Source organism: Anolis sagrei, chromosome 7 (assembly GCF_037176765.1).
Source record: "Anolis sagrei isolate rAnoSag1 chromosome 7, rAnoSag1.mat, whole genome shotgun sequence".
NCBI classification, from domain to species: Eukaryota; Metazoa; Chordata; class Lepidosauria; order Squamata; family Dactyloidae; genus Anolis; species Anolis sagrei.
Window position 1 is genome coordinate 10,381,710 of NC_090027.1, and position 23,722 is coordinate 10,405,431.

The 23,722-nt window shown below is 40.3% G+C and overlaps 1 protein-coding gene across 2 annotated transcripts in view; it reads right to left on the reverse strand.

Annotated features, from left to right (window-relative positions):
* Positions 1–23,722, reverse strand: part of DDHD2 (DDHD domain containing 2) — a 63,314-nt gene that overhangs the window by 31,197 nt on the left and 8,395 nt on the right. For both annotated transcript variants that reach the window (XM_060787089.2, XM_060787092.2), the window contains exons 2-7: positions 16,294–16,505; positions 12,050–12,240; positions 8,479–8,568; positions 8,232–8,352; positions 4,020–4,109; positions 1,682–1,814 (exon numbers count right to left, since the gene is read on the reverse strand). In XM_060787089.2, coding sequence (XP_060643072.2) covers positions 1,682–1,814; positions 4,020–4,109; positions 8,232–8,352; positions 8,479–8,568; positions 12,050–12,240; positions 16,294–16,501 — 833 coding nt within the window. In that variant the 5' untranslated portion in view covers positions 16,502–16,505. The remainder of the gene's footprint in view (positions 1–1,681; positions 1,815–4,019; positions 4,110–8,231; positions 8,353–8,478; positions 8,569–12,049; positions 12,241–16,293; positions 16,506–23,722) is intronic.

The following is a 23,722-nucleotide window of genomic DNA, read 5'->3' on the forward strand; positions in this document are numbered from 1 at the left end:
TCTGAAGTTGACCAAAAACTGATTCGTAACCCTTTTGGTACTAATGTTGGAGAGTGGTCCCTCGTCAAAGTGGTCCCTGGTCAAAAATAGGTTGGGAACCACTGGCTTAGATGGAAGTATATGGAGAAAACAGGTCTCGGAAGTACTTGACGAAACGTTTGCCAAGAAGAGGGTTTGTTGAATCCTTCAAATAACACAAATGTCCTTTGTAACTAGTCTTATCTTGTGCAAATAAAGGAAGAGCAGGGATCAAGAGCTGCACTTCACCAGCTTGGAAATGCAACAATGTTGAATGTTAATTCTTCATTTTTGTTTTATCTTATCTTTGTTTTATACTTTGTATTGACTCTCTCATCTGGCACTCGGCTGTTGCTTTGCTTGGAGGATCGCAGTCTGCCTCTCTCCTCTCAAAGGCAAATACAGTGCAATAGGAAAGGAATTGTGGGGAATGGGAACACGGTGGATGAAGAGGGATCAAGGGCAAGAAGATGTGTGGCACTAGGTTATGTCAGGTGAACAGAGTACGATGGTGAGGGATCTATCTGTATAATTACATTAACCACCCTGAGTCCCCTCGGGGAGATAGGCACGAAATATAAGAAAGCTTTATTATTATTATTATCTATATAAATAAAAATGTAATGTTCGTTTGTGGGGTTAACATAACTCAGAAAACACTGGACAAACTGACACCAAATTTTGACACAATACACCTAAATGTCCAACAAGTGTTCATCACCCCTAAAAATACAAAAAAGGTACAAAAAACCCCAGCAGAACGGACTTAAAACCCCCCAAAATACACTATATCTATATAAATAAAAATGTAATGTTCGTTTGTGGGATTAACAGAACTCAAAAACCACTGGACGAATTGACACCAAATTTGGACACAAGACACCTAACAGTCCAACGAGTGTTCATCACCCCTAAAAATAAAAAATAAAAAAACCCAGTAGAACGGACTTAAAAGCCCCAAAATAACACAATATCTATATAAATAAAAATGTAATGTTCATTTGTGGGATTAACATAACTCAAAAACCACTGGATGAATTGACACCAAATTTGGACACAAGACACGTATCAGGCCAATGAGTGACCATGACTCATAAAAACACTGAAAAGCAAAAGAGACGTAAAAAGGCAAAAAATAAAAAATACATTACAATGCATGTGCAAAACCACATATACATACATATATATATGCACACAAAACACATACACAGAGTGAGCCACAGCAATACATGGCAGGGGACGGCTAGTGTATGTGTGTGTGTGTGTATATATACACAGACACACATACACACACATACTCATATACATATACACATGCACACATACATACACATACGTATATATACACTCAAGCACACAAAAATATACACACACATACATCTACATACACACATAAATACATATACACATGCACACACAAATATACACATGCACACATACACATATAAACACAAATATGCATATAGACAAGCACACACATATGCACAATATACACATACACATATAAACACACAAATATAAACACACATATATACACATCTACATACATATGCACACACACACAATATGTACACCCATATATATGCAAACACACATATATACACAGATACACAAATATATAAACACATATATAAACACTGAAGGATTAATGAGATTTACTTACACATCCACCCCAGTATGTAAAGTACTGTGCCAGTTCACAGGGAGGAATTCTACGCGGCCGATCTGTTGCTGCTCCTGGGCTTTCTTGAAGTGCGCAGGCAGCATGCTCAAGGAAACGTTGCGGAAGTCGTTGACTGCAAGAGAATTTCAGTTCTGAAATAAGGAGTAACTGGGCCACATCGAAGGCCAGGCTGGGCATTGAGAGAAGGAAGGAAAATGGAAGGGAAGGAAGGGAAGGGAAGGGAAGGATAAAAGGGTGGAAGAGAATGGAGGGAGAAAGAGGGAAAGGGAAGGGAGGGAGGGAGAGAGGAAAGAGAGAAGGAAGGGAGGAAGGGAGGGAGGATGGACAAAAGAGTAAAAGGAAATGGAGGGAGGGAGAAGAGGGAGAGAGGGAAGAAAGAGAGGGAGGAAAGGAGAGAGGGAAGGAGGAAGGAAGGAAGGAGAAAAGGGTGCAAGGAATGGAGGGAAAGAGAAAGAGGGAGAGAGGAAAGAGAGAAGGGGGAGGGAAGGAAGGAAGGAAGTTAGGAAGGGAGGAAGGGAGGGAGAAAGGAAAGATAGAAGGAAGGAAGGACAAAAGGGTGGAAAGGAATGGAGGGAGAAAGAGGGAGAGGGAAGGGAGGGAGGAAAGGGAGGAGAGAGGGAGGATGGACAAAAAAAGTGAAAGGAAATGGTGGGAGAAGAGGGAGAGAGGGAAGAAAGGGAGGGAGGAAAGGAGAGAGGGAGGAACGAAAGAAAGAAGGAAGGAAGGAGGAAAGGGTGGAAGGAATGGAGGGAAAGAGAAAGAGGGAGAGAGGAAAGGAAGGGAGAGAGGAAAGAGAGAAGGGAGGGAGGGAAGGAAGGAAGTTAGGAAGCTAGGAAGGGAGGGAGAAAAGAAGGATAGAAGGAAGGAAGGACAAAAGGGTGGAAAGGAATGGAGGGAGAAAAAGGGAGAGGGGAGGGAGGGAGGAAAGAGAGAAGAGAGAGAGGACGGACAAAAGGGTGAAAGGTAATGGAGGGAGGAAGAGGAATAGAGGGAAGAAAGGGAGGGAGTGTGAGAGGATGGGAGGAACAAAGGAAGGAAGGACAAAAGGGTGAAAGGGAATGGAGGGGGAGAGAAAGAGGGAGACAGCAAAGGAAGGGAGAGAGGAAAGAGAGAAGGGAGGGAGGGAGGGAGGGAAGGAAGGAAGGAAGGAAGGGAGAAAGGAGAGAAGGAAGGAAGGACAAAAAGGTGGAAGGAAATGGAGGGAGAAAGAGGAAGAGGGGGGGAGGGAGGAAAGATAGAAGGAAGGGAGGGAGAGAGGGAGGGAGGACGAAAGGGTGAAAGGGGATGGAGGGAGGGAGAAGAGGGAGAGGGAGGGGAGGGAGGAAAGATGGAAGGGAGGGAGGGAGGACGGACGAAAGGTTGAAAGGGGAGGGAGGGAGGGAGAAGAGAGAGAGAGGGAGGGAGGAACAAAGGAAGGAAGGAGAAAGAGGGAGTGAAGGAAGGAGGTGGAAAGGGTGAAAGGGAAGGAAAGAGGGAGAAAAGGGAGGTAAGGGAGGGAGGGATGAAAGGAGGAAGGAAAGAGAGAAGGAAAGAAGGATAGGATGGTGAGAGAGAGGAGGGCCTGAGAAGAAGGCCCAAGGTGTTGCATCCACCCCCACCCCCCCTCCGCAAGCATCTTAGCTATTTAGAAGGAGACTACAACCAGGGAAGATAATTCCCACTGGGGAAAGAGACAAATTCCACCCCCTCAATCCCAGGTCTGATGTGACAGCTTTATTTATGGCTTCATTAACTAAAACACTTCTATCCTGCCCTTTATCATGCGAATCACAGGGTGGCGCACACTATAAATGCTTTAAAACGCCTCCGGAATAAAACCGCAAATAGTTTAAACAAGATAAAAAAGATTAAACAAATCATCAACACCTAAAAGCAACAACAGTCCAAATCATGTGCTTGCACATTTTGAAATAAATTCATCACTGAAGGCGATAATTTAAAAAAAACATGTTTTGTTTTGGCATCAGAAAGAAACCAAAATTGGCATCTCCAAAGGGAAGACATTCCACACAACCAAGAAAGCTTTTCTGTTTTTGGTGGGCAGATGAGGATTGGAAGAGATTTAATCAGAAGCATGCCAGCATTTTTTTTCCTTCCAGGAGAATTCACTAAGCTTACATGTTTATCAAAAGGCATAACTCATATGTATAAACAGTGGCAAGCATTATTTGAACCTCAGAACATTTATCCTGCTGCACGATTCAAACATTTTACCATCTCACAAAGTGGACCATAACACTTGGGCATGACATGATGTTAGCATATTATTGGATGGAACAATTCCTTCAGAAGCAACTTATTTTTCCTATGGACTTACCACATTGGACAATGCTTCGGAATCGGATATCACAGGCCGGTCCAATTCCGTGAACTACAAACACTAAGTGATCTATTTGCAAAGGTTCCCCTGAAACAAAGAAGGAAAAATACATCAGATTCGCACAATATTTCTAGAAGTGTGTGATATATATAAAATTATGTGTTATATGTTTTTTCTAAAGTTTCCCATCCCACTCCCAAAAAGTATATGGATGCTGCACTAATTATAAGCAAAATATCTGAGTATCCTTTAGGTCAGCAATGGGCAACCTTTTGAGCGTGGTGTGTCAAAATTAGCCAAAAAACTGAGCATAATTCAGGTGGTGTGTCACTTCAAGAAAAAAACCATAATTTCGCAATATTTAGTTTAAATAACAAAAATATATATAATTGTAATTCCCACTTTCTCTCTTATCATGTTGTTCTACCTCTCTTTATGTAAATAATATCCTTTTTGGAGTGTTTAATAAAAATATAATTTTAAAAACCCAACAAAATATTATTTATTTTTAATTTAATTTAAATGTATTTCTAGCATTTAATATGCTATTTAATGTATTTCTAATAATAATAATAATAATAATGCAATAACAATAAAGTAACATTGCAAAATAATATTTTGATATTTAATTTACCATTTCATTTAAGGCATATATATATATATATATATATATATATATATATAGGCATATATTAAAAATATTTAAAATGCACTAAATTAAAATGCATTAAATTAAATGTCAAATTAAAATTCAATTTACCATTTCATTTAAGGCATTCTGAAATATTTGAGTAATATAGAAAAGTATTATTTATCATTTAGTTTAATTTAAATATGTAACTCCTTAATATTTAGGAAACAATGCAAAATAATATTCATTTCCTTAATAATTAAATAAACCAATATTATTTTGCAATGTTACCTAAATATTAATAATAATTAAATATTTTTAAATTTGACATTTAATTTAATGCATTTTAATATTTGAATAATATAGCAAAGTAATAGTATTTATCATTCAGTTTAAATATGAAAGTCCTTAATATTTAGGTAACATTGCAAAATAATAATTTCTTTCCTATTTATTTTTTTAAATGGCATAAAATAAATAAATAAATAATATCCGGCGGGCGCGTGTCAGTAGAAATGGCTAAGCGTGTCAGTACTGACACACATGTCATAGGTTCGCCATCATGGCTTTTGGTTGTGCTAATTGTTTACGTTCCACAGGGACTCAGCAATTGCTATTCTATACAGCCTTCAATTTTAGTCTAACATCTTTAAGATGGGGTGCTGTGAGTTTTCTGGGCAGTCTGGCCATGTTCCAGAAGCATTCTCTCCTGACATTTCACCCACATCTATGACAAGCATCCTCAGAGGTTGTGAGGTCTGTTGGAAACTAGGCAAGTGAGGTTTATATATCTGTGGAATAATGTCCAGGGTGGGAGTAAGAACACTTGTCTGCTTGAGGCAAGTGTGAATGTTGCAATTGGCCACCTTGATTAGAATTGAATAGCCTCGGAGCTTCAAAATCTGCCTGCTTCCTGCCAGGGGGGGATCCTTTTTTGGGAGGTGTTAGCTGGCTCTGGTTGTTTCCTGTCTGGACAATTGCAGCAGAAAGAGGGAAATCATAAAAATGGACAAAATCTGGCTACCAGTGTTAAAAAACACTTTATAATCAGAAAAGTAACTAAAGAACAACATTCAGAAAACAGGAGAATTCCAAACGAGAAACCTTGATTAGCATTGAATGGTCTCACAGCTTCAAAGCCTGACTGCTTCATACCTGGGGAAATCCTTTCTTGGGAGGTGTTAGTGGCCCTGATTGTTTCCTGTCTGGAATTCCCCTGTTTTCCATGTATTGTTCTTTATTTACTGTCCTGATTGTGGAGTTTTTAAAATACTGCTAGCCAGATTTTGTTCATTTTCATGGTTTCCTCCTTTCTGTTGAAATTGTGAAGACAGGAAACAATCAGGGTCAGCTAACATATCCCAACAAAGGATTCCCCCAGGCAGGAAGCAGCCAGGCTTTGAAGCTGCAAGGCAATTCAAGGCTAATCAAGGTGGCCAATGGCAACATTCACACTTGCCTCCAACAGGAAGAGTTCTTTCTCCCACCCTGGACATCATTCCACAGATATATAAACCCACAGATATATAAACCCCATATATTTCCAAAGAAACCATGGTTTGCTGTAGGTTTTCCGGGCTGTATGGCCATGTTCTAGAAGCTTTCTCTCCTGATGTTTCGCCCACATCTATGGCAGGCATCCTCAGAGATTGTGAGGTCTGTTGTAAACTAGGCAAGGGAGGTTGATATACCTGCCTGGGAGGGGGAATCCTTGGTTGGGAGGTGTTAGCTGGCCCTGATTGTTTTCTGTCTGGAATTACCACATTTTTTGAGTATTGCTCTTTATTTACTGTCCTAATTTTACAGCTTTTTAATACTGGTAGCTGGATTTTGTTCATTTTCATAGTTTCTTCCTTCCTGTTGAAATTGTCCACATGCTTGTGGATTTCAATGGCTTCTCTGTGTAGTCTGTGGTTGTCAGAGTGGTCCAGCATTTCTGTGTTCTCAAATAATATGCTTTTTTTTCTTTTTTTGGTCCTGTCAGGAGCGACCTGAGAAATTGCAAGTCGCTTTGGGTGTGAGAGAATTGGCCGTTTAATTAGATGAAATGACAATAGGAAAGGAATTTGGGTTTGCGACACCACACTCCAGGGCAGAGAGTTCCACTGCTGAACAGCTCTCACAGTCAGGAAGTTCTTCCTAATGTTCAGATGGAATCTCCTTTCTTGTAGTTTGAAGCCATTGTTCCGCGTCCTAGTCTCCAGGGAAGCAGAAAACAAGCTTGCTCCCTCCTCCCTGTGGCTTCCTCTCACATATTTATACATGGATATCATATCTCCTCTCAGCCTTCTTGTCATCAGGCTAAACATGCCCAGCTCTTTAAGCCGCTCCTCGTAGGGCTTGTTCTCCAGACCCTTGATCATTTGAGTCACCCTCCTCTGGACACATTCCAGCTTGTCAATATCTCTCTTCAATTGTGGTGCCCAGAATTGGACACAATATTCCAGATACAAAATGAATTTAGCAAGCAGAAAACATTTAGGTTGTTGTAGTTTTTCTGGGCTATATGGCCATGTTCTGGAGGCAATTTTTCTCCTGACGTTTCACCTGCATCTATGGCAAGCATCCTCAGAGGTAGTGAGGTCTGTTGGAAGTAGGAAAAATGGGTTTATATATCTGTGGAATGACCAGGGTGAGACAAAGGACCCCTGTCTGCTGGGGCTAGCTGTGAATGTTTCAGCTGATCACTTTGATTTGCATTCAATGGCTTGGAAGCGCCTGGGGGGAATCTTTTGTTGAGAGTGATTTTATGTGCCTGTTTGTTTCCACTCTGTTGTTTTGCTGTTGCTGTTTTTTAATACTGGTAGCCAGATTTTGTTCATTTTCATGGTTTCCTCCTTTTTGTTGAAATTGTCCACATGCTTGTGGATTTCAGTGGCTTCTCTGTGTAGTCTGACATGGTGGTTGTGAGAGTGGTCCAGCACTTCTGTGTTCTCAAATAATATGCTGTGTCCAGGTTGGTTCATCAGGTGCTCTGCTATGGCTGATTTCTCTGGTTGGAGTAGTTTGCAGTGCCCTTCATGTTCCCTGATGCGTGTTTGGGCAATGCTGCTGCGTTTGGTGGTCCCTATGTAGACTTGCCAACAGCTGCATGGTACACGGTAGACTCCTGCAGAGGTGGAGGCGCTTCCAAGCCATTGAATGCAAATCAAGGTGATCAGCTGAAACATTCACAGCTAGCTCCAGCAGACAGGGGTCCTTTGTCTCACCCTGGTCATTCCACAGATATATAAATCCATTTTTCCTACTTCCAACAGACCTCACTACCTCTGAGGATGCTTGCCATAGATGCAGGCGAAATGTCAGGAGAAAAATTGCCTCCAGAACATGGCCATATAGCCCGGAAAAACCTACAACAACCCAGTGATTCCGGCCATGAAAGCCTTCGACAATACAGAAAACATTTAGTTACCATTTGGGATATCAACGGAAATACCAAACAAACAAAGCAAACAGATACAAAGTGAATTTAACAAACAGAAGACATTTAGTTACCATTTGGGATATCGACAGAAATACTAAGCAAACAAAGCATACAGATAAAAAATGAATTTAGCAAGCAGAAAACATTTAGTTACCATTTGGGATATCGACAGAAATGTTTTCCACTCCTCGCTTCACTGTCCTGGGTCGGCCTTGTTCTGTTGGGCTTGCGCCCCAGTCATCTGTGGTTGCCACCGGATGGTAATGTACCATCAGCTAAAAACAAGCCACCAAAGAAAACTAGTCAGAACAGAAGATGTGTGCAAACTTGGACATTTTCCAATATCATTGGACATTTCATGCTGCAAAAGCCTAACAGAACTACTTCTTTGGAAGCCTTACCTTTGGGTTATGTAATATTATTACTTCTCTTGTTGGAGATTCCAGTTTCTTTTTCCACTCATCTAAGGTCACACAGATCATGTAAGCATCCTAAAAAGAAGAAAAGGGGGAAATGTATTAGAAAGTCAAGTACCAAGCTAATAAAGTCCCAGCAAACTTCTCAATAGCTCTCCTTATACACTTTATTTATTTAAAACATTGATATTCCGCCCGTCTCACCCCGAAGGGGACTCAGGGCGGAGAACAGCATATACATGGCAAACATTCAATGTCGGGACACAAATTCACATACACATACATAAACATTAAAAACATTTATCAAAATATTAAAATACACCATTTAAAACCGTCCTAGTCATCCATGTCAAATGTAATTAGCCTGTTAATCTTCCTATTGCTGCTTTATTGCCCTGTCCCGAAGGTTTGGTCCCACAGCCAAGTTTTTAACCATCCTTCTAAAGGACAGGAGGGAGGGGGCTGACCTGATCCCACCAGGAAGGGAATTCCATAGCTGGGGTGCAATCACCGAGAAGGCCCTGTCTCTCGTTCCCACCAATCGTGCCTGTGACAATGGTGGGACGGAAAGCAGGGCCTCCCCGGAGGATCTCTGCGATGTCTAGGACTGTGTGATGTATCGGCAAATAAAGTGTGCAGATCCCAGTAAGGTAGCCTTTTGCAGCTGGCAGATGGTAATTTTGCCAGGGCCGATTGTGTTTAAGTGCAGGCCAAGGTCTTTAGGCACTGTACCCAGTGTGCCAATCACCACTGGGACCACCTTTACTGGATGGTGCCAGAGTCTTTGCAGTGTGATTTTTAATTCCTCATATTATAATAATATAAGTATAATATAATCATCATCTATATATATATATAAATGCTCTGTGCATAATGAGTACCTTAAAAACAAAAGAACCAACGAACGAAACCACACCAAATTTGGCAACAAAACGTCTCACAACACAAGGAGTGACTATCACTCAAAAAATATTATTTTGTCATTTGGGAGTTGTAGTTGCTGGGATTTATAGTTCACCTACAATCAAAGAGGACTCTGAACTCCATCAACGATGGAATTGATCCAAACTTGGCACACAGAACTCCCATGACCAACAGAAAATATTGGAAGGGTTTGGAGGACATTGACCTTGAATTTGGGAGTTGTAGTTCACCTACATCCAGAGAGCACTGTGGACTCAAACAATGACGGATCTGGACCAAAGCTGGCACAAGCACTCAATACGCCCAAATATGAACACAGAGGGAGTTTGGGGAAAATAGTTCGTGACATTTGGGAATTGTAGTCACTGGGATTCACAGTTCACCTACAATCAAAGAGCATTCTGAAGCCCACGAACAACAGAATCAGGGCAGACTTCCCACACAGAACTCCCATGACCAACAGAAAGTACTGAAGGCCATCTAATCCAACTCCCTTCATCAGAACAAGAAAACTTAATCAAAGTCCTCCTGACAAAGAGCCATGCAGCCATAGATAGATATAGATAGATAGATAGATAGATAGATAGATAGATAGATAGATATGATTCACATACACTGACAAAGAAACAGCAAGAAATACTGTTTACCCACAAGCATAAAGAAATTACATATATTAGAAACCAACACTTTCTCATTACTTTATTTTCCAGATCAAGAGACCGGGCCACAGCAATGCGTGGCAGGGGACAGCTATTATTATTATTATTATTATTATTATTATTATTATTATTATTATTATACAACCTAAATCTAACAGTAATAAGATATCTGCTGCTCAAGGAGAAAAGGACAAAACAGACAGCGCAAGAGGGAGGTGTAACATGAAGCTACTTTGTGGCAGATTGCCACAAAGATTGCTCTAAAGGTGGATCCAACACAACACTGGGATATTCTTTGTTTTGAGTATGCTGTTCCACACCCAAGACAGGAACAGAAGTCAGAAACAGGGCTGCAGGCTATCTTGAAAAGTCAGAGATGGTTCTTAATATCCATGGGGAGCCAAGTTGCAACAGTCCAGACTGCCATTATTCCTAGATGGGTAGCCAATACTCCAGAAGACAGGAGCAGAATTCAAAACGATCTTGACAGATTAGAAAGATGATGGGCCAAAACTAACACAATGAAGTTCAACTGGGACAAATGCAAGATACTCCACTTAGCCAGAAAAAATGAAATGCAAAGAGACAGAATGGGGGACGCCTGGCTCAAGAGCAGTACGTGTGAAAAAGAACTTGGAGTCCTCGTGGACAGGAAGGTGAACATGAGCCAACATGCAGTGGCTAAACAAAGCCAATGGGATAAATAGATAGAAGTCTAATGTCTAGATCCAGGGAAGTCTAGGCAGGGCGTTCCACAGTCGAGGAGCCACCACTGAGAAGGCCACCTCTCGTCTCCGCCAGACGCATCTGCGAAGATCTTAACATCCTAGATGGTTCATAAGGAGAGATACGTTTAGATAGGTAAGTTCGACCGAAACCGTGTACATCTGGAATCACACTGTGTCCAATTCTGGGCACCACAATTAAGGGAGATATTGACAAGCTGGAATGTGTCCAGAGGAGGGCGACTAAAATGATCAAAGGCCTGGAGAACAAGCCCTATGAGGAGCGGCTTAAAGAGCTGAGCATGTTTAGCCTGAAGAAGAGAAGGCTGAGAGGAGACATGATGAGGGCCATGTATAAATATGTGAGAGGAAGTCATAGGGAGGAGGGAGCGATCTTGTTTTCTGCTGCTCTGGAGACTAGGATGCGGAACAATGGCCTCAAATTACAACAAAAGAGATTCCATCTGAACATTAGGAAGAACTTCCTGACTGTGAGAGCTGTTCAACAGTGGAACTCTCTGCCCTGGAGTGTGGTGAAGGCTCCTTCTTTGGAGGCTTGATGGCCATCTGTCGGGGGTGCTTTGAATGCTATTTTCCTGCTTCTTGGCAGGGGGTTGGAATATTATTTATTATTATTTACAAGAGGGACTCAGGGCGGCCTCACATAGGCATCAGCAATGCTTGCAATGTATACATCATAAAAATACAATTAAAACAGTAAAAACATATTAAAAACACCATACAAATCAGCCAATAAATTCATTTAACAATAATATTAGAGTGCCAGTAAAACCAAAAATCAAGCCAGGAAATCCAATGTCGCAAACCCAAATTCCTTTCCTACTGTCACTTCATCTAATCAAACTCCTGGCAACAGAGCCAGGTCTTCAGTTGTCTTCTAAAGGACAGGAGGGAGGTAGCTATCCTGATGTCCTTAGGGAGGGAGTTCCACAAAAAGGGGGCCACTGCCAAGAAGGCCCTGTCTCTCATCCCCACCAATCACGTTTGCGATAGTGGTGGGATTGAGAGCAGGGCGTCTCCTGACGATCTTACACTTCGTGATGGTTCATAGCAGGAGATACGTTCAGACATTAGGTCTCTTCCAATTCTGTAATTCTAGAGAACTCAAAAAGATCCTGTTCAGGAACTTCCCGTATCACACAGTCTCTCACTCCCAAGAGTTGCCAAGCTTCGCCCCAGTAAGATTTGCCAAAATAAAAATGTAATATTCCTAAAGTCAACATTTACCTCCAGCTCTTCACTGAAACTTTCAGGGTATGGAATATATCTGTTGTCTTTTTCTCCCTTATAAAACCAAGTGCAGCGCCTCACTTCAGAGTCAACTTCCTCCCAGTACACAGCACAACGCAGCCTCTTTGTCAAATGCACGTCATACCTGCCCCCTTCTGTTGGGACAATCAGGTCCTGGCTGTGCTTACCTGGAATATGATAAAAAGCAGGAATTGAAATTAATACAGTACATAAAAAGGAGTATTAATAGGAAGGTATAAAAAACAAAGAAGCAACTTTAAAATAGACTGCAAAATGCAATCTGCATGCCTCTTTTTGTATTTTGCACAACGTATTTATTTATTTACTAGCTGTACCTGCCATGCATTGCTGTGGCCAACCTTCCCTCCCTCTTTCTCTCTTTCTTTCTTTCTTTCTCTCCTTCCCTCCCTCTTTCCTTCCTTCCCTCTTTTTCTTTCCTTTCTTCTTTCTTCCTTCTCTACCTGTTTCTATTCTCGCTTCCTTTGCTCTTTGGTTCCATTCTTCCTTGTCTCTTTCCTTCCTTCCTTCCTTCCTTCCTTCCCTCTTTCTCTCTTTTGTTCCTTCTCTCCTTGCTTCCCTCTTTCACTTTTTTATTTCATTCTCTCCCTCATTCTCTCCTTCCTTCCTTCTCTACCTTTCTTTCTTTCTCTCCTTCCCTCCTTCTTTCCCTCTTTCCTTCCTTCTCTACCTTTCTTTCTTTCCTTCTCTCCTTTTCCTCTTTCTCCCCCTTTCTCTCCCTCCTTCCTTCTCTACCCTTCTTTCTTTCCTTCTTTATCTCCTTCCCTCCTTCTTTCCCTCCTCCTCTCCCTCCACCTCTACCCTTCTTTCCTTCCTTCTCTCCTTCCCTCTTTCTCTCCTTCTCGCCTTCCTTCCTTCTCTACCCCTTTTCTTCCTTCTCTCCTTCTTTCCCTCCTTCTCTCCCTCATTCTTTTTCTACTTTTTTATCTTCTTCCCTCCTTCTCTACCCTTCTTTCTTTCCTTCCTTCTCTCCTTCCCTTTCTCTCCTTCTCGCCTGCCTTCCTTCCTTCCTTCCCCCCTTTTTTTCCTTCCTTCTCTCCTTCCCTCCTTCTTTCCCTTCTTCCCTCCCTGATTCCTTCTCTACCCTTCTTTCTTTCCCTACTTCACTCCCTCTTTCTCTCCTTCCTTCCTTCCTACTTTCTGTGTGTTTTGTGTGTGTGTGTATGCATATGTGTGTGTATGTGTGTTTGTGTATATATATGTGGTTTTGCACATGCGTTGTAATGTTTGTTTGTTTTTTTTGGCTTTTTAGGCCCTTCTGCAGTGTTTTTCAGTGTTTTATGAGTGATGGTCACTTGTTTGCCTGAGAGGTGTCTTGTGTCCAAATTTGGTGTCAATTCGTCCAGTGGTTTTTGAGTTATGTTAATCCCACAAACAAACATTACATTTTTATTTATATACGACATTTATATGCCGCCCTTCTCATCCCGAAGGGGACTCAGAGTGGCTTACAAGATAAATATACATACAATATATTAAATAATTAGCATAGTACAATATCAGTATTATATATTACTATATTGTACTATACCATTATATTGTAATATTAGTAATATTACAAGTAATATAAATATATACTGTATATACTTGACTCAAATATAAACCGAAGCACCTAATTTTACCACCAAAAAATGGGAAAACGTATTGACTCGAGTATAAGTCGAGGGCGGGAAATGCAGCAGCTACTGGTAATACAAAATAAATATAGATACCAATAAAATTACATTAATTGAGGAAACAGTAGGTTAAATGTTTTCCAATGTTTACAGAAAACTATAATTTAAAATAAGACTGACCAACTTTGATTAAACCATTATTCTAACCTTTTTCAGTGTAAATGTGCTTACGTATCCTTCCAATAATAATAAAGAAAGTAAAATAATAAATGTAATAATAATAATAATAGAGTAAAAGAAATGTAATAAAATAATAGAGTAAAATAATACAAATGTAATAATGCCAGTAATAGAGTAAAACAATAAATGTAATAACAATAATAAAGTAAAATAATAAATGTAATAAAAAATAATAGAATAAAAAATGTAATAAAATAATAATAGAGTAAAATAATGCAAATGTAATAATGCCAATAATACAGTAAAATAATAAATGTAATAACAATAATAATAAAGTAAAATAATATATGTAATAATAATAATAATAGAGTAAAAGAAATGTAATAAAATAAATATAGAGTAAAATAATGCTAATGTAATAATGCCAGTAATAGAGCAAAACAATAAATGTAATAACAATAATAATAAAGTAAAATAATAAATATAATAATAATAAATAGAGTAATATAAATGTAATAAAATAATAATAGAGTAAAATAATGTAAATGTAATAATACTAATAATAGAGTAAAATAATAAATGTAATAAAAATAATAGTAATAACAGAGTAAAATAATAAATAACTTTGACTCGAGTATAAGCCGAGGGCAGCTTTTTCAGCCTAAAAAAGGGGCTGAAAAACTAGGCTTATACTTGAGTATATACAGTAATTATAATATTTATTTATTTATTTACGACATCCATACCCCGGATCTTCCCAATACTGTTATAGTCCAATGCCTACTGTGGAATGAGAGGAACTAAGACAGCGAAACCAATGGGGCATGCTGGATGGGACTGATAAGACCTGAAGTGTAACCATATCTGGAGGTCCACAAGTAGTTTTTGCCCTTGATTACGAGAGAGTTCTACTAAAAAAACAGCAATAAAAGAGTTTATTTATTTTACGTCTTCATTCTTCCTTTTAAAAAGCCTGAAGTCATTCAGCAGAAGAAGAGGAGGAGGAAAATACAACACATTCAATAGCTATTTTTAAAAATCCATCAAAATCATTCATGAAATGCAATTAAGCTATGGTAATTTTTTGTATTCCTCTTATCTATATAAATAAAAATGTAATGTTCGTTTGTGGGATTAACATAACTCAAAAACCACTGTACGAACAGCTGCGAAATTTGGCCACAAGACACCTATTAACCCAAGGAGCGACCATCACTCAAAAAAATTGTTTCTGTCATTTGGGAGTTGTAGTTGCTGGGATTTATAGTACACCTACAATCAAAGAGCATTCTGAACTCCACCAATGATGGAATTGAACCAATCTTGGCACACAGACCTCCAATGACAAACAGAATACTGGAAGCGTTTGGTGGGCATTGACCTTGAGTTTGGGAGTTATAGTTCACCTACATCCAGAGAGCACTGTGGACTCAAACAATGATGGATCTGGACCAAACTTGGCACGAATACTCCATATGCCTAAATATGAACACAGATGGAGTTTGGGGGAAATCGACCTTGACATTTGGGAGTTGTAGTTACTGGGATTTATAGTTCACCTAATCAAAGAGCATTCTGAATCCCACAAACGACAGAATTGGGGCAAACTTCCCACACAGGACCCTCATACTTAAGGCCATCCTGTCCAACTCCCTTCATCAGGGCAAGAAAACATAATCAAAGCCCTCCTGACAGAGAGCCATTCAGCCATACATATAGATAGATAGATAGATAGATATGATTCACACACAGAGAGGTATAGTATCATAGATTTGAAAGGGCCCCCTAAAGAAGGACAATTATATGTTGCATATTCCAGAGTAGGCAAACCAGAGAATCTCCACATCAACACGAAATACTGTTTATTTATTTCTATTTATTTTGGGTATTTCTACCCCGACCTTCTCAACCCTGGGGGGGGGGGGGGGGGGGACTCAGGGCGGCTTACAGAGGCACAATTCGATGCCGGCATCAACATAAACAATAAAATAAAACATGAATAACAGCAATTAAACAATTAAAACATCAAATAAAACATCACATCAATAAAACCATTCTAACGCTCAGCGTTCAGCATTCGCCATCTCATAGTCCATAAATTCAATTCCACATTATCAATTCCTATCAATTCTAGTTGTCAATTGTCCTTCTCTCACTGCCAGATTGCCCGAACTCCTGGTCCCACAACCATGTTTTCTATTTCCTTCTGAAGGAGAGGAGGGATGTTGATGACCTGATTTCCCCACTTTCTCATTACTTTATTTTCCAGGTCACCAGACTGGGCCACAGCAACGTATGGCAGGGGACAGCTAGTATGCAATAAAATTGCTAACACAGAACCTGCAGTTCAGTGTAGAAGTATGGCGCTCTTTCTTCTGATAGATCCGATACCAACTTGCAACTTACATGACTGGTGGGCAAGCTCCAACTTCTCGGAGTCTTGTGTGCTGAAGGGAGTCCACCTTTCTTTGGAATCAACTAGCTTGCAATAAAACCAATGCGGAGAAACCAGTTCATATTTATTTGCTGCTTCTGCTTCCACTGCATCATAGTAGCTGGATGAAGAGTTGGATGATGGAGAGATCTCCGCTGGTTGTTGTTCCGCTGCTGACATTGCACTGCATGGTAAACAAGGGGAAGAAAACAGGAGGGAAATTTATTTATTTATTTATTTATTACTGGGACTCAAGACGGCTTATATTAGTAACGGTGCAGGACCGTTACATCACAATTACAATAATATAACACAATCAAAAGAAAACAATCATTAAAACAAATACATATGGCATCAATTAAAACAATAAAACAAAGTCACAATGTCATCTGCCGCAACGCCACTCCAGTCAATGTCCATTATGGTGCAAATTACGTCTGCTGCCCAAAGGCCTGGTCCCAAAACCACGATTTTAATTTTTTTCTGAAGGCCAGGAGGGATGGAGTCGATCTTATTTCATTTGGGAGTGCATTCCATAGGCGGGGGGCCACAGCCGAGAAGGCCCTGTCTCTCGTCCCCGCCAAACGTATTTGCGATGTTGACGGAACCGAGAGCAGGGCCTCCCCCAATGATCTTAGGTTGCGAGATGGGACGAAGAGGAAGGGGTGGCTCAACCCATTACGCAAAGTAAGCATTTGCAGTATAGTTGATTTTGCCCAGGGGTGCTCTTGAGGTGCGCTTGGGGGAAAATAAACCTTGACATGTGCGAGTTATAGTTACTGGGATGTATAGTTCACCTACAATCAAAGAGCATTCTGAACTCCACCAATGATGGAATTGAACCAAATATGGCACACAGAACTCCCACAATGAACAAAATATATCAGTGATTGGTTGGGGGGGGGGGCCAAAATACTGTTTGCTTACCATTGAAAATTACCTAGGGCCACCTCTGAGTAGAGGCAGATGCGTTCGGATAAGTAAGCTGGGCCAGAACTGTATAGAGCTTTATAAATGAATATATAGGTTCACATAATTACACCAAGGAGCCCCAGTGGTGGACCCCTCGAACAACCACCATGTTAGGCTACACAGAGAAGCCATTGAAATCCACAAGCATGTGGACAATTTCAACAGAAAGGAGGAAACCATGAAAATGAACAAAATCTGGCTACCAGTATTAAAAAACTCTAAAATTACAACAGCAAAACAACAGAGAGGAAACAATTTGGGACATCTAATCGCCTCTCAACAAAAGATTGCCCCAGGCACTGCGAGGCCATCAAATGCTAATCAAGGTGGTCAGTTGAAACATTCACACCTTACTAATGGGGGACATGAGAGAAGCCTCCTCGCAGGATTGCAAGACATCCGGGCGTCCCCTGGGCAACGTCTTCGTAGACCGCTGATTCTCTCGCCAGAGAAGCGACCAGCATGCAAGCAAGCAAGCAAAACAACCAACGGACTTTTTCAGGACCAACCATAACAATAATCTCAATCAACATCGAAGACATGTCAGCTGCCAAAGAGCAACTTTGGCAGCTTTGGCATGCACAAAAGAGACATGCACAAGAAGTGGAAAAAGGGAGAAATCACCAAAGAAGAATTCAAACAAATAGCCAACACCTGTAGGGAAAAGGTCCGCAAGGCTAAAGCACAAAACAAGCTCAGGCTTGCCAGCAGACAAGAGTCCTTTGTCCCACCCTGGTCATTCCACCCTTTTTCCTAGTTCCAAAAAACCTCACCACCTCTGAGGATGCTTGCCATAGATGCAGGCGAAACGTCAGGAGAGAGCATGGCCATATAGCCCAAAAAACCTACAACAATCCAGTGATTCCGGCATGAAAGCCTTTGACAATACAAAATATATGTTTTTACTTGAATGGCTTATTAATTTTATTGTGATGTTATTTTTGTTGTTTACATTTTATTTTGCTGTAATGTTTGGCCTCATGTAAGCCGCTCCGTGTCCCCTTTGAGGAGATGATGGCGGGGTATAAATAAAGTGTATTATTATTATTATTATTACAGAATCATTTACTGAACTGACAATGTACTCACAGCAAGAACCTAAATAAGAAGCATACAGCCACAAAATGTGAACACCTAATTTATTCACTCCTAGGTTTTAATATTTTAAAGAAACTCTATAGGCTTGTGAATCAATATAAATAAAAATGTAATGTTCGTTTGTGGGATTAACATAAGTCAGAAACCACTGGATGAATTGACACCAAATTTGGACACAATACACCTATCAGGCCAATGAGTGTCCATCACCCCTAAACACATATACACACAACCCCAGCGGAACAGACTTAAAAACCCCAAAAATACCCCGTGCATACATATACACATACACTCGCAGTGGGTTAAAGCACTGGGCTGCTGAGCTTGTTGACCGAAAGGTCGCAGGTTCAATTCCGGGGAGCGGCATGAGCTTCCGCTGTCAGCCCTAGCTTCTGCCAACCTAGCAGTTCGAAAACATGCAAATGTGAGTAGATCAGGCGGGAAGGTAACGGTGCTCAATGCAGTCATGCCGGCCACATGACCTTGTAGTTGTCTATGGACAACGCTGGCTCTTCGGCTTAGAAATGGAGATGAGCACCAACCCCCAGAGTCAGACATAACTGGACTTAATGTCATTTATCAGAGATTCAGGATATCTGCATACCCATCCCTCTCCAAACACCCACACTTTTCTCCTGGTCATGCCCAGCACTTTTTAATTTTAATTATTACATTTGGCCCTGCCATAGTTTTTAATTGCGTCATTGTGTGTTGTTAATGTTATTGCCTTGTTTTGATTTATTTTGCTGTATTGTTGTTGTTGTTTTATTGTTGTATTTGGGCTCGGCCTCTTGTAAGCCGCACCGAGTCCTTCGGGAGATGGTAGCGGGGTACAATAAAGGATTATTATTATTATTATTATTATTATTTCAGGGGACAACCGTTAACCTTATACACTCATATACATATACACATGCACACATTCACACACACACACACATATATGCACAAATATACACATATACACATACATATACACACATATATACATATACACATGCAAACACATACATATCCACATACATCCATATATACACACAAATATATATATATACGCAAACACATATATACACAAATATATACACACACATAAACACATATATACACACTCAAAGCACATATACACAAACTGGGCCACAGCAACGTGTGGCAGGGGACGGCGACTAATATTTACATCTAGGTTTTATGGAATTTTGTATATGCACTAGCTAGCTCTGCGCATTCGGATGTCTTCATTGTGCTTTGACATTTCCCACTTCTGTGCTTTTTTGGCACAGTGAAACATACTGATTTGTGACAATACGCCCGATTGTTCTCTGGAAACATCCAGCGGTGCTGTCTCCATTGTGAAGGCATTAACATATTCCCCCATGAATGAAGCTCTACACAGTGTCAGCTGTGTTGTAAGCTCACATTTGAGCAATCTGCTATGCAAAACCAAAGGGCACGGGGAGAGAAAGGGTTGTGATTCACTAACCATTGAATTGGACTTATTTTCAGCTTAAGCAAGTGCTCCCTTAAGCAATCATAGGAGCGCATACTTCAAATACCTCCCTGAGTCTCCTAATAATTATTATAGGAAGCTGCAAAGATGATGAAGGATCCTATGACTCTATGAGCGCCCGCTTGGGAAGAAAGCAGGAGAGACATTCAGCGTCAGCATCACACTGGCACCCTGCTGCCCACAGCCATTGCTGACACTACTGGCGCCACGTCCAGAGGACGGCTGCCTCTTTAATCGCCAACCTACTGACACTGTTTACATAGTGAGCCTTAAACCATGCCCCTTGTTTCCTCCAGCATCTCACTAAAAGTCCCAACTTCTGCCCAGTGAAGAAAACTCCTTGGGTGCATCCTCTATTCCAGGAAATCCCCCGAACAACCTTGATCCCAAGGAAATCCCCAAAACAACCTTGATTCCGATGTTCCAGGGATTATCGCATCCTCCCCAAGTCATAGGAATCCCTTCCAGTCCTTATTATATGGTGGAATCTACTAATTTGAACTCAAGCAACCACAATAAATAAAGAAATAGAGAATGCTTTAAATTGAAATAAAAATGCATGTCTAATAACACAGTAAAACTGTGCTGCATTCAGTTTGTTTTGTTTTAATTTGCTTCTCACTCCTGTGCTTCAATATGAATATCAAGTCAATACAGAGTGCATGGTGTTGCATAATAATAATAATAATAATAATAATAATAATAAATGTATTAGCTTCCTCTCCTTGTAGCAAAAAATAAAGCGATAGATAATGCTTTAAATTGAAATAAAAATGAATGTCGAACACAGTAAAACTGCTGCATTCAGTTTGTTTTTGTTTTAATATGCTTCTCACTCCTGTGCTTCAATTTGAATATCAAGTCAATACAAAGTACATTGTAGGGAATAGTAATAATAATAGTATTATTATTATTAAAAATAATAAATAATGTATAATAATAATAATAATAATAATTTATTAGTAGTAGTAATAATAAGTATTATTAATAATAATAATAATAAATGTATTTTCCCCCTATCCCCGCCTCAGTAAATAAACATATAGATAATGCTTTAAACTGAAATAAAAATGCATGTCTAACATAATAAAACTGCTGCATTCAGTTTGTTTTTGTTTTGATTTGCTTCTCACTCCTGTGCTTCAATCTGAATATCAAGTCAAAGCAGAGTGCATCGTAGGGAATAGTAATAATAATAATAATAATAATAGTATTATATTAAAAATAATAAATATTTTATTATAATAATAATAATTTATAATTGATTATTATTATTAATAATAATAAGTAATATTATTATTAATAATAATAATAAATGTATTTTCCCCCTATCCTCATGGCAATAAATAAACATATAGATAATGCTTTAAATTGAAATAAAAATACATGTCTAACACAGTAAAACTGCTGCATTCAGTTTGTTTTTGTTTTAATTTGCTTCTCACTCCTGTGCTTCAATTTGAATATCAAGTCAATACAGAGTGCATCGTAGGGAATAGTAATAATAATATTAATAGTTATAATAGTAATAATAATAATAATAATAAATGTATTCTCCTCCTCTCCTCGTGGCAATAAATAAACATTTAGATCCGTGATGGTGAACCTATGACACGCGTGTCAGCACTGACACACTTCACCATTTTTGATGACACGTGGCCACATGTGGCCGCATACAGAGAAGTATGGGGCCACATGCCAAAGACATTTCATCCTCAACTCCTACACGGCCAGGTGCAGGAGCCAAGGATGAAACATTTGCTGTAGTATAGTATAGACACTCTGCCTGAGGTCTGTAGGTCAAGCAACAGAACTCCGGCACAGAGCATCTAGTTCTGGGACTTCCAGTTAGGCCATTAGGGGATCTTTGACCTCACTTCTGGCCAGCGGAGCAGGGAGCAGTGGAATGTCACAGGGGATGCATCTCTGGGGGCCCTGTGATCGCTATTAACGGCAACCACATAACCACAGCAACCATCGGGACCTGCTATCTCCGCGATCGCATCTTCCCCTATGAATCTGTGCGTACCTTGAGATCATCTGGGGAGGTACTGCTCTCTCCCCCTCAACACCCTGTCTCAAACACGGTTGATGGGGATGAGGGAGAGGGCCTTCTCGGTGGTGGCACCCTGGCTCTGGAACTCCCTCCCTAGGGAGATCAGACAGACTCCCACTTTGTCCTCTTTCCGGAGACAACTAAAAACCTGGATGTTCCAGTGTGCTTTTGATTAAGTAGTCCACCAGTAATTTTGCTGTCCCTACTTTAAGTTCAGCACTTTACATCGGCCGTCTTACTATCTACCACAATACTTTTGATGGCAATATTTCCAGCCCTGCCTACTTGATTGTTGCACTTCTCTTGCATTCCCTTCAGAATATATTGTAATTTTTGGGCTTGTCCCTTGTAAGCCACCCCGAGTCCCCTTGGGGAGATGGTTGGCGGGGTATAAAAATAAAATTATTATCATCATCATCATCATCATCATCATCCAATCTACTGTTCTGGTGTGTCTTGGATTTCTAATTGATCATCCTTATTGAGATAAGTGAGGGGGAGTCTTGAAGAGGCGAGGGCGTGTGCTATGGGTTCCGTTTCCCACCATTGGAAATAGTGGAAGCTATTATGTTTTTTTCTCTCGAAGTGACACTCCATCTGAGTTATGCTGTGGTTTTTTTGTGAATTTTGACACACCAAGCTCAAAAGGTTGCCCATCACTGATATAGATAATGCTTTAAACTGAAATAAAAATGCATGTCTAACATAATAAAACTGCTGCATTCAGTTTGTTTTTGTTTTAATTTGCTTCTCACTCCTGTGCTTCAATCTGAATATCAAGTCAATGCAGAGTGCACCATAGGGAATAGTGATAATAATATTAATAGTAATAATAATAATAATAATTTTTTGGTCATGTCAGGAGCGACCGCTCCTGTGTGAGAGAATTGGCCGTCTGCAAGGACATTGCCCAGGGGACGCCCAGATGATTTGATGTTTTATCATCCTTGTGGGAGGCTTCTCTCATGTCCCCGCATGAGGAGCTGGAGCTAATAGAGGGAGCTCACCGCCTCTCCCCGGATTCAAACCTGCGACCTGTCGGTCTTCAGTCCTGTCAGCTTGGTTTGGTTCAGATCCATTATTGTTTGACTCCACAGTGCTCTCTGGATGTAGGTGAACTACAACTCCAAAACTCAAGGTCAATGCCCACCAAACCCTTCCAGTATTTTCTATTGGGCATGGGAATGCTGTGTGTCAAGTTTGGTTTAATTCCATCGTTGGTGGTGTTCAGAATGCTCTTTGAGTGTAGGTGAACTATAAATCCCAGCAACTACAACTACCAAATGACAAAATCAACTCTCCCTTCCTCCACCCCCCACCCCCATCAGTATTCAATTTTGGGTGTATTGGGTATTTGTGCCAAATTTGGTCTAGTGAATGAAAATACATCCTGCATATCAGATATTTACATTACGATTCACTCCTGGTTGTGTCAGGAGTGACTCCTGGTGTGAGAGAATTGGCCGTCTGCAAGGACATTGCCCAGGGGACGCCCAGATGATTTGATGTTTTATCATCCTTGTGGGAAGCTTCTCTCATGTCCCCGCATGAGGAGCTGGAGCTGATAGAGGGAGCTCACCGCCTCTCCCCGGATTCAAACCTGCGACCTGTCGGTCTTCAGTCCTGTCGGCACAGGGCTTTAATCCACTGCGCCACCGGGGGCTCCTAATAATAATAATGACAATAATAATAATAATAATAATAATAATAATAAATGTATTCTCCTCCTCTCGTCATGGCAATAAATAAACTTTAAACTGAAATAAAAAAT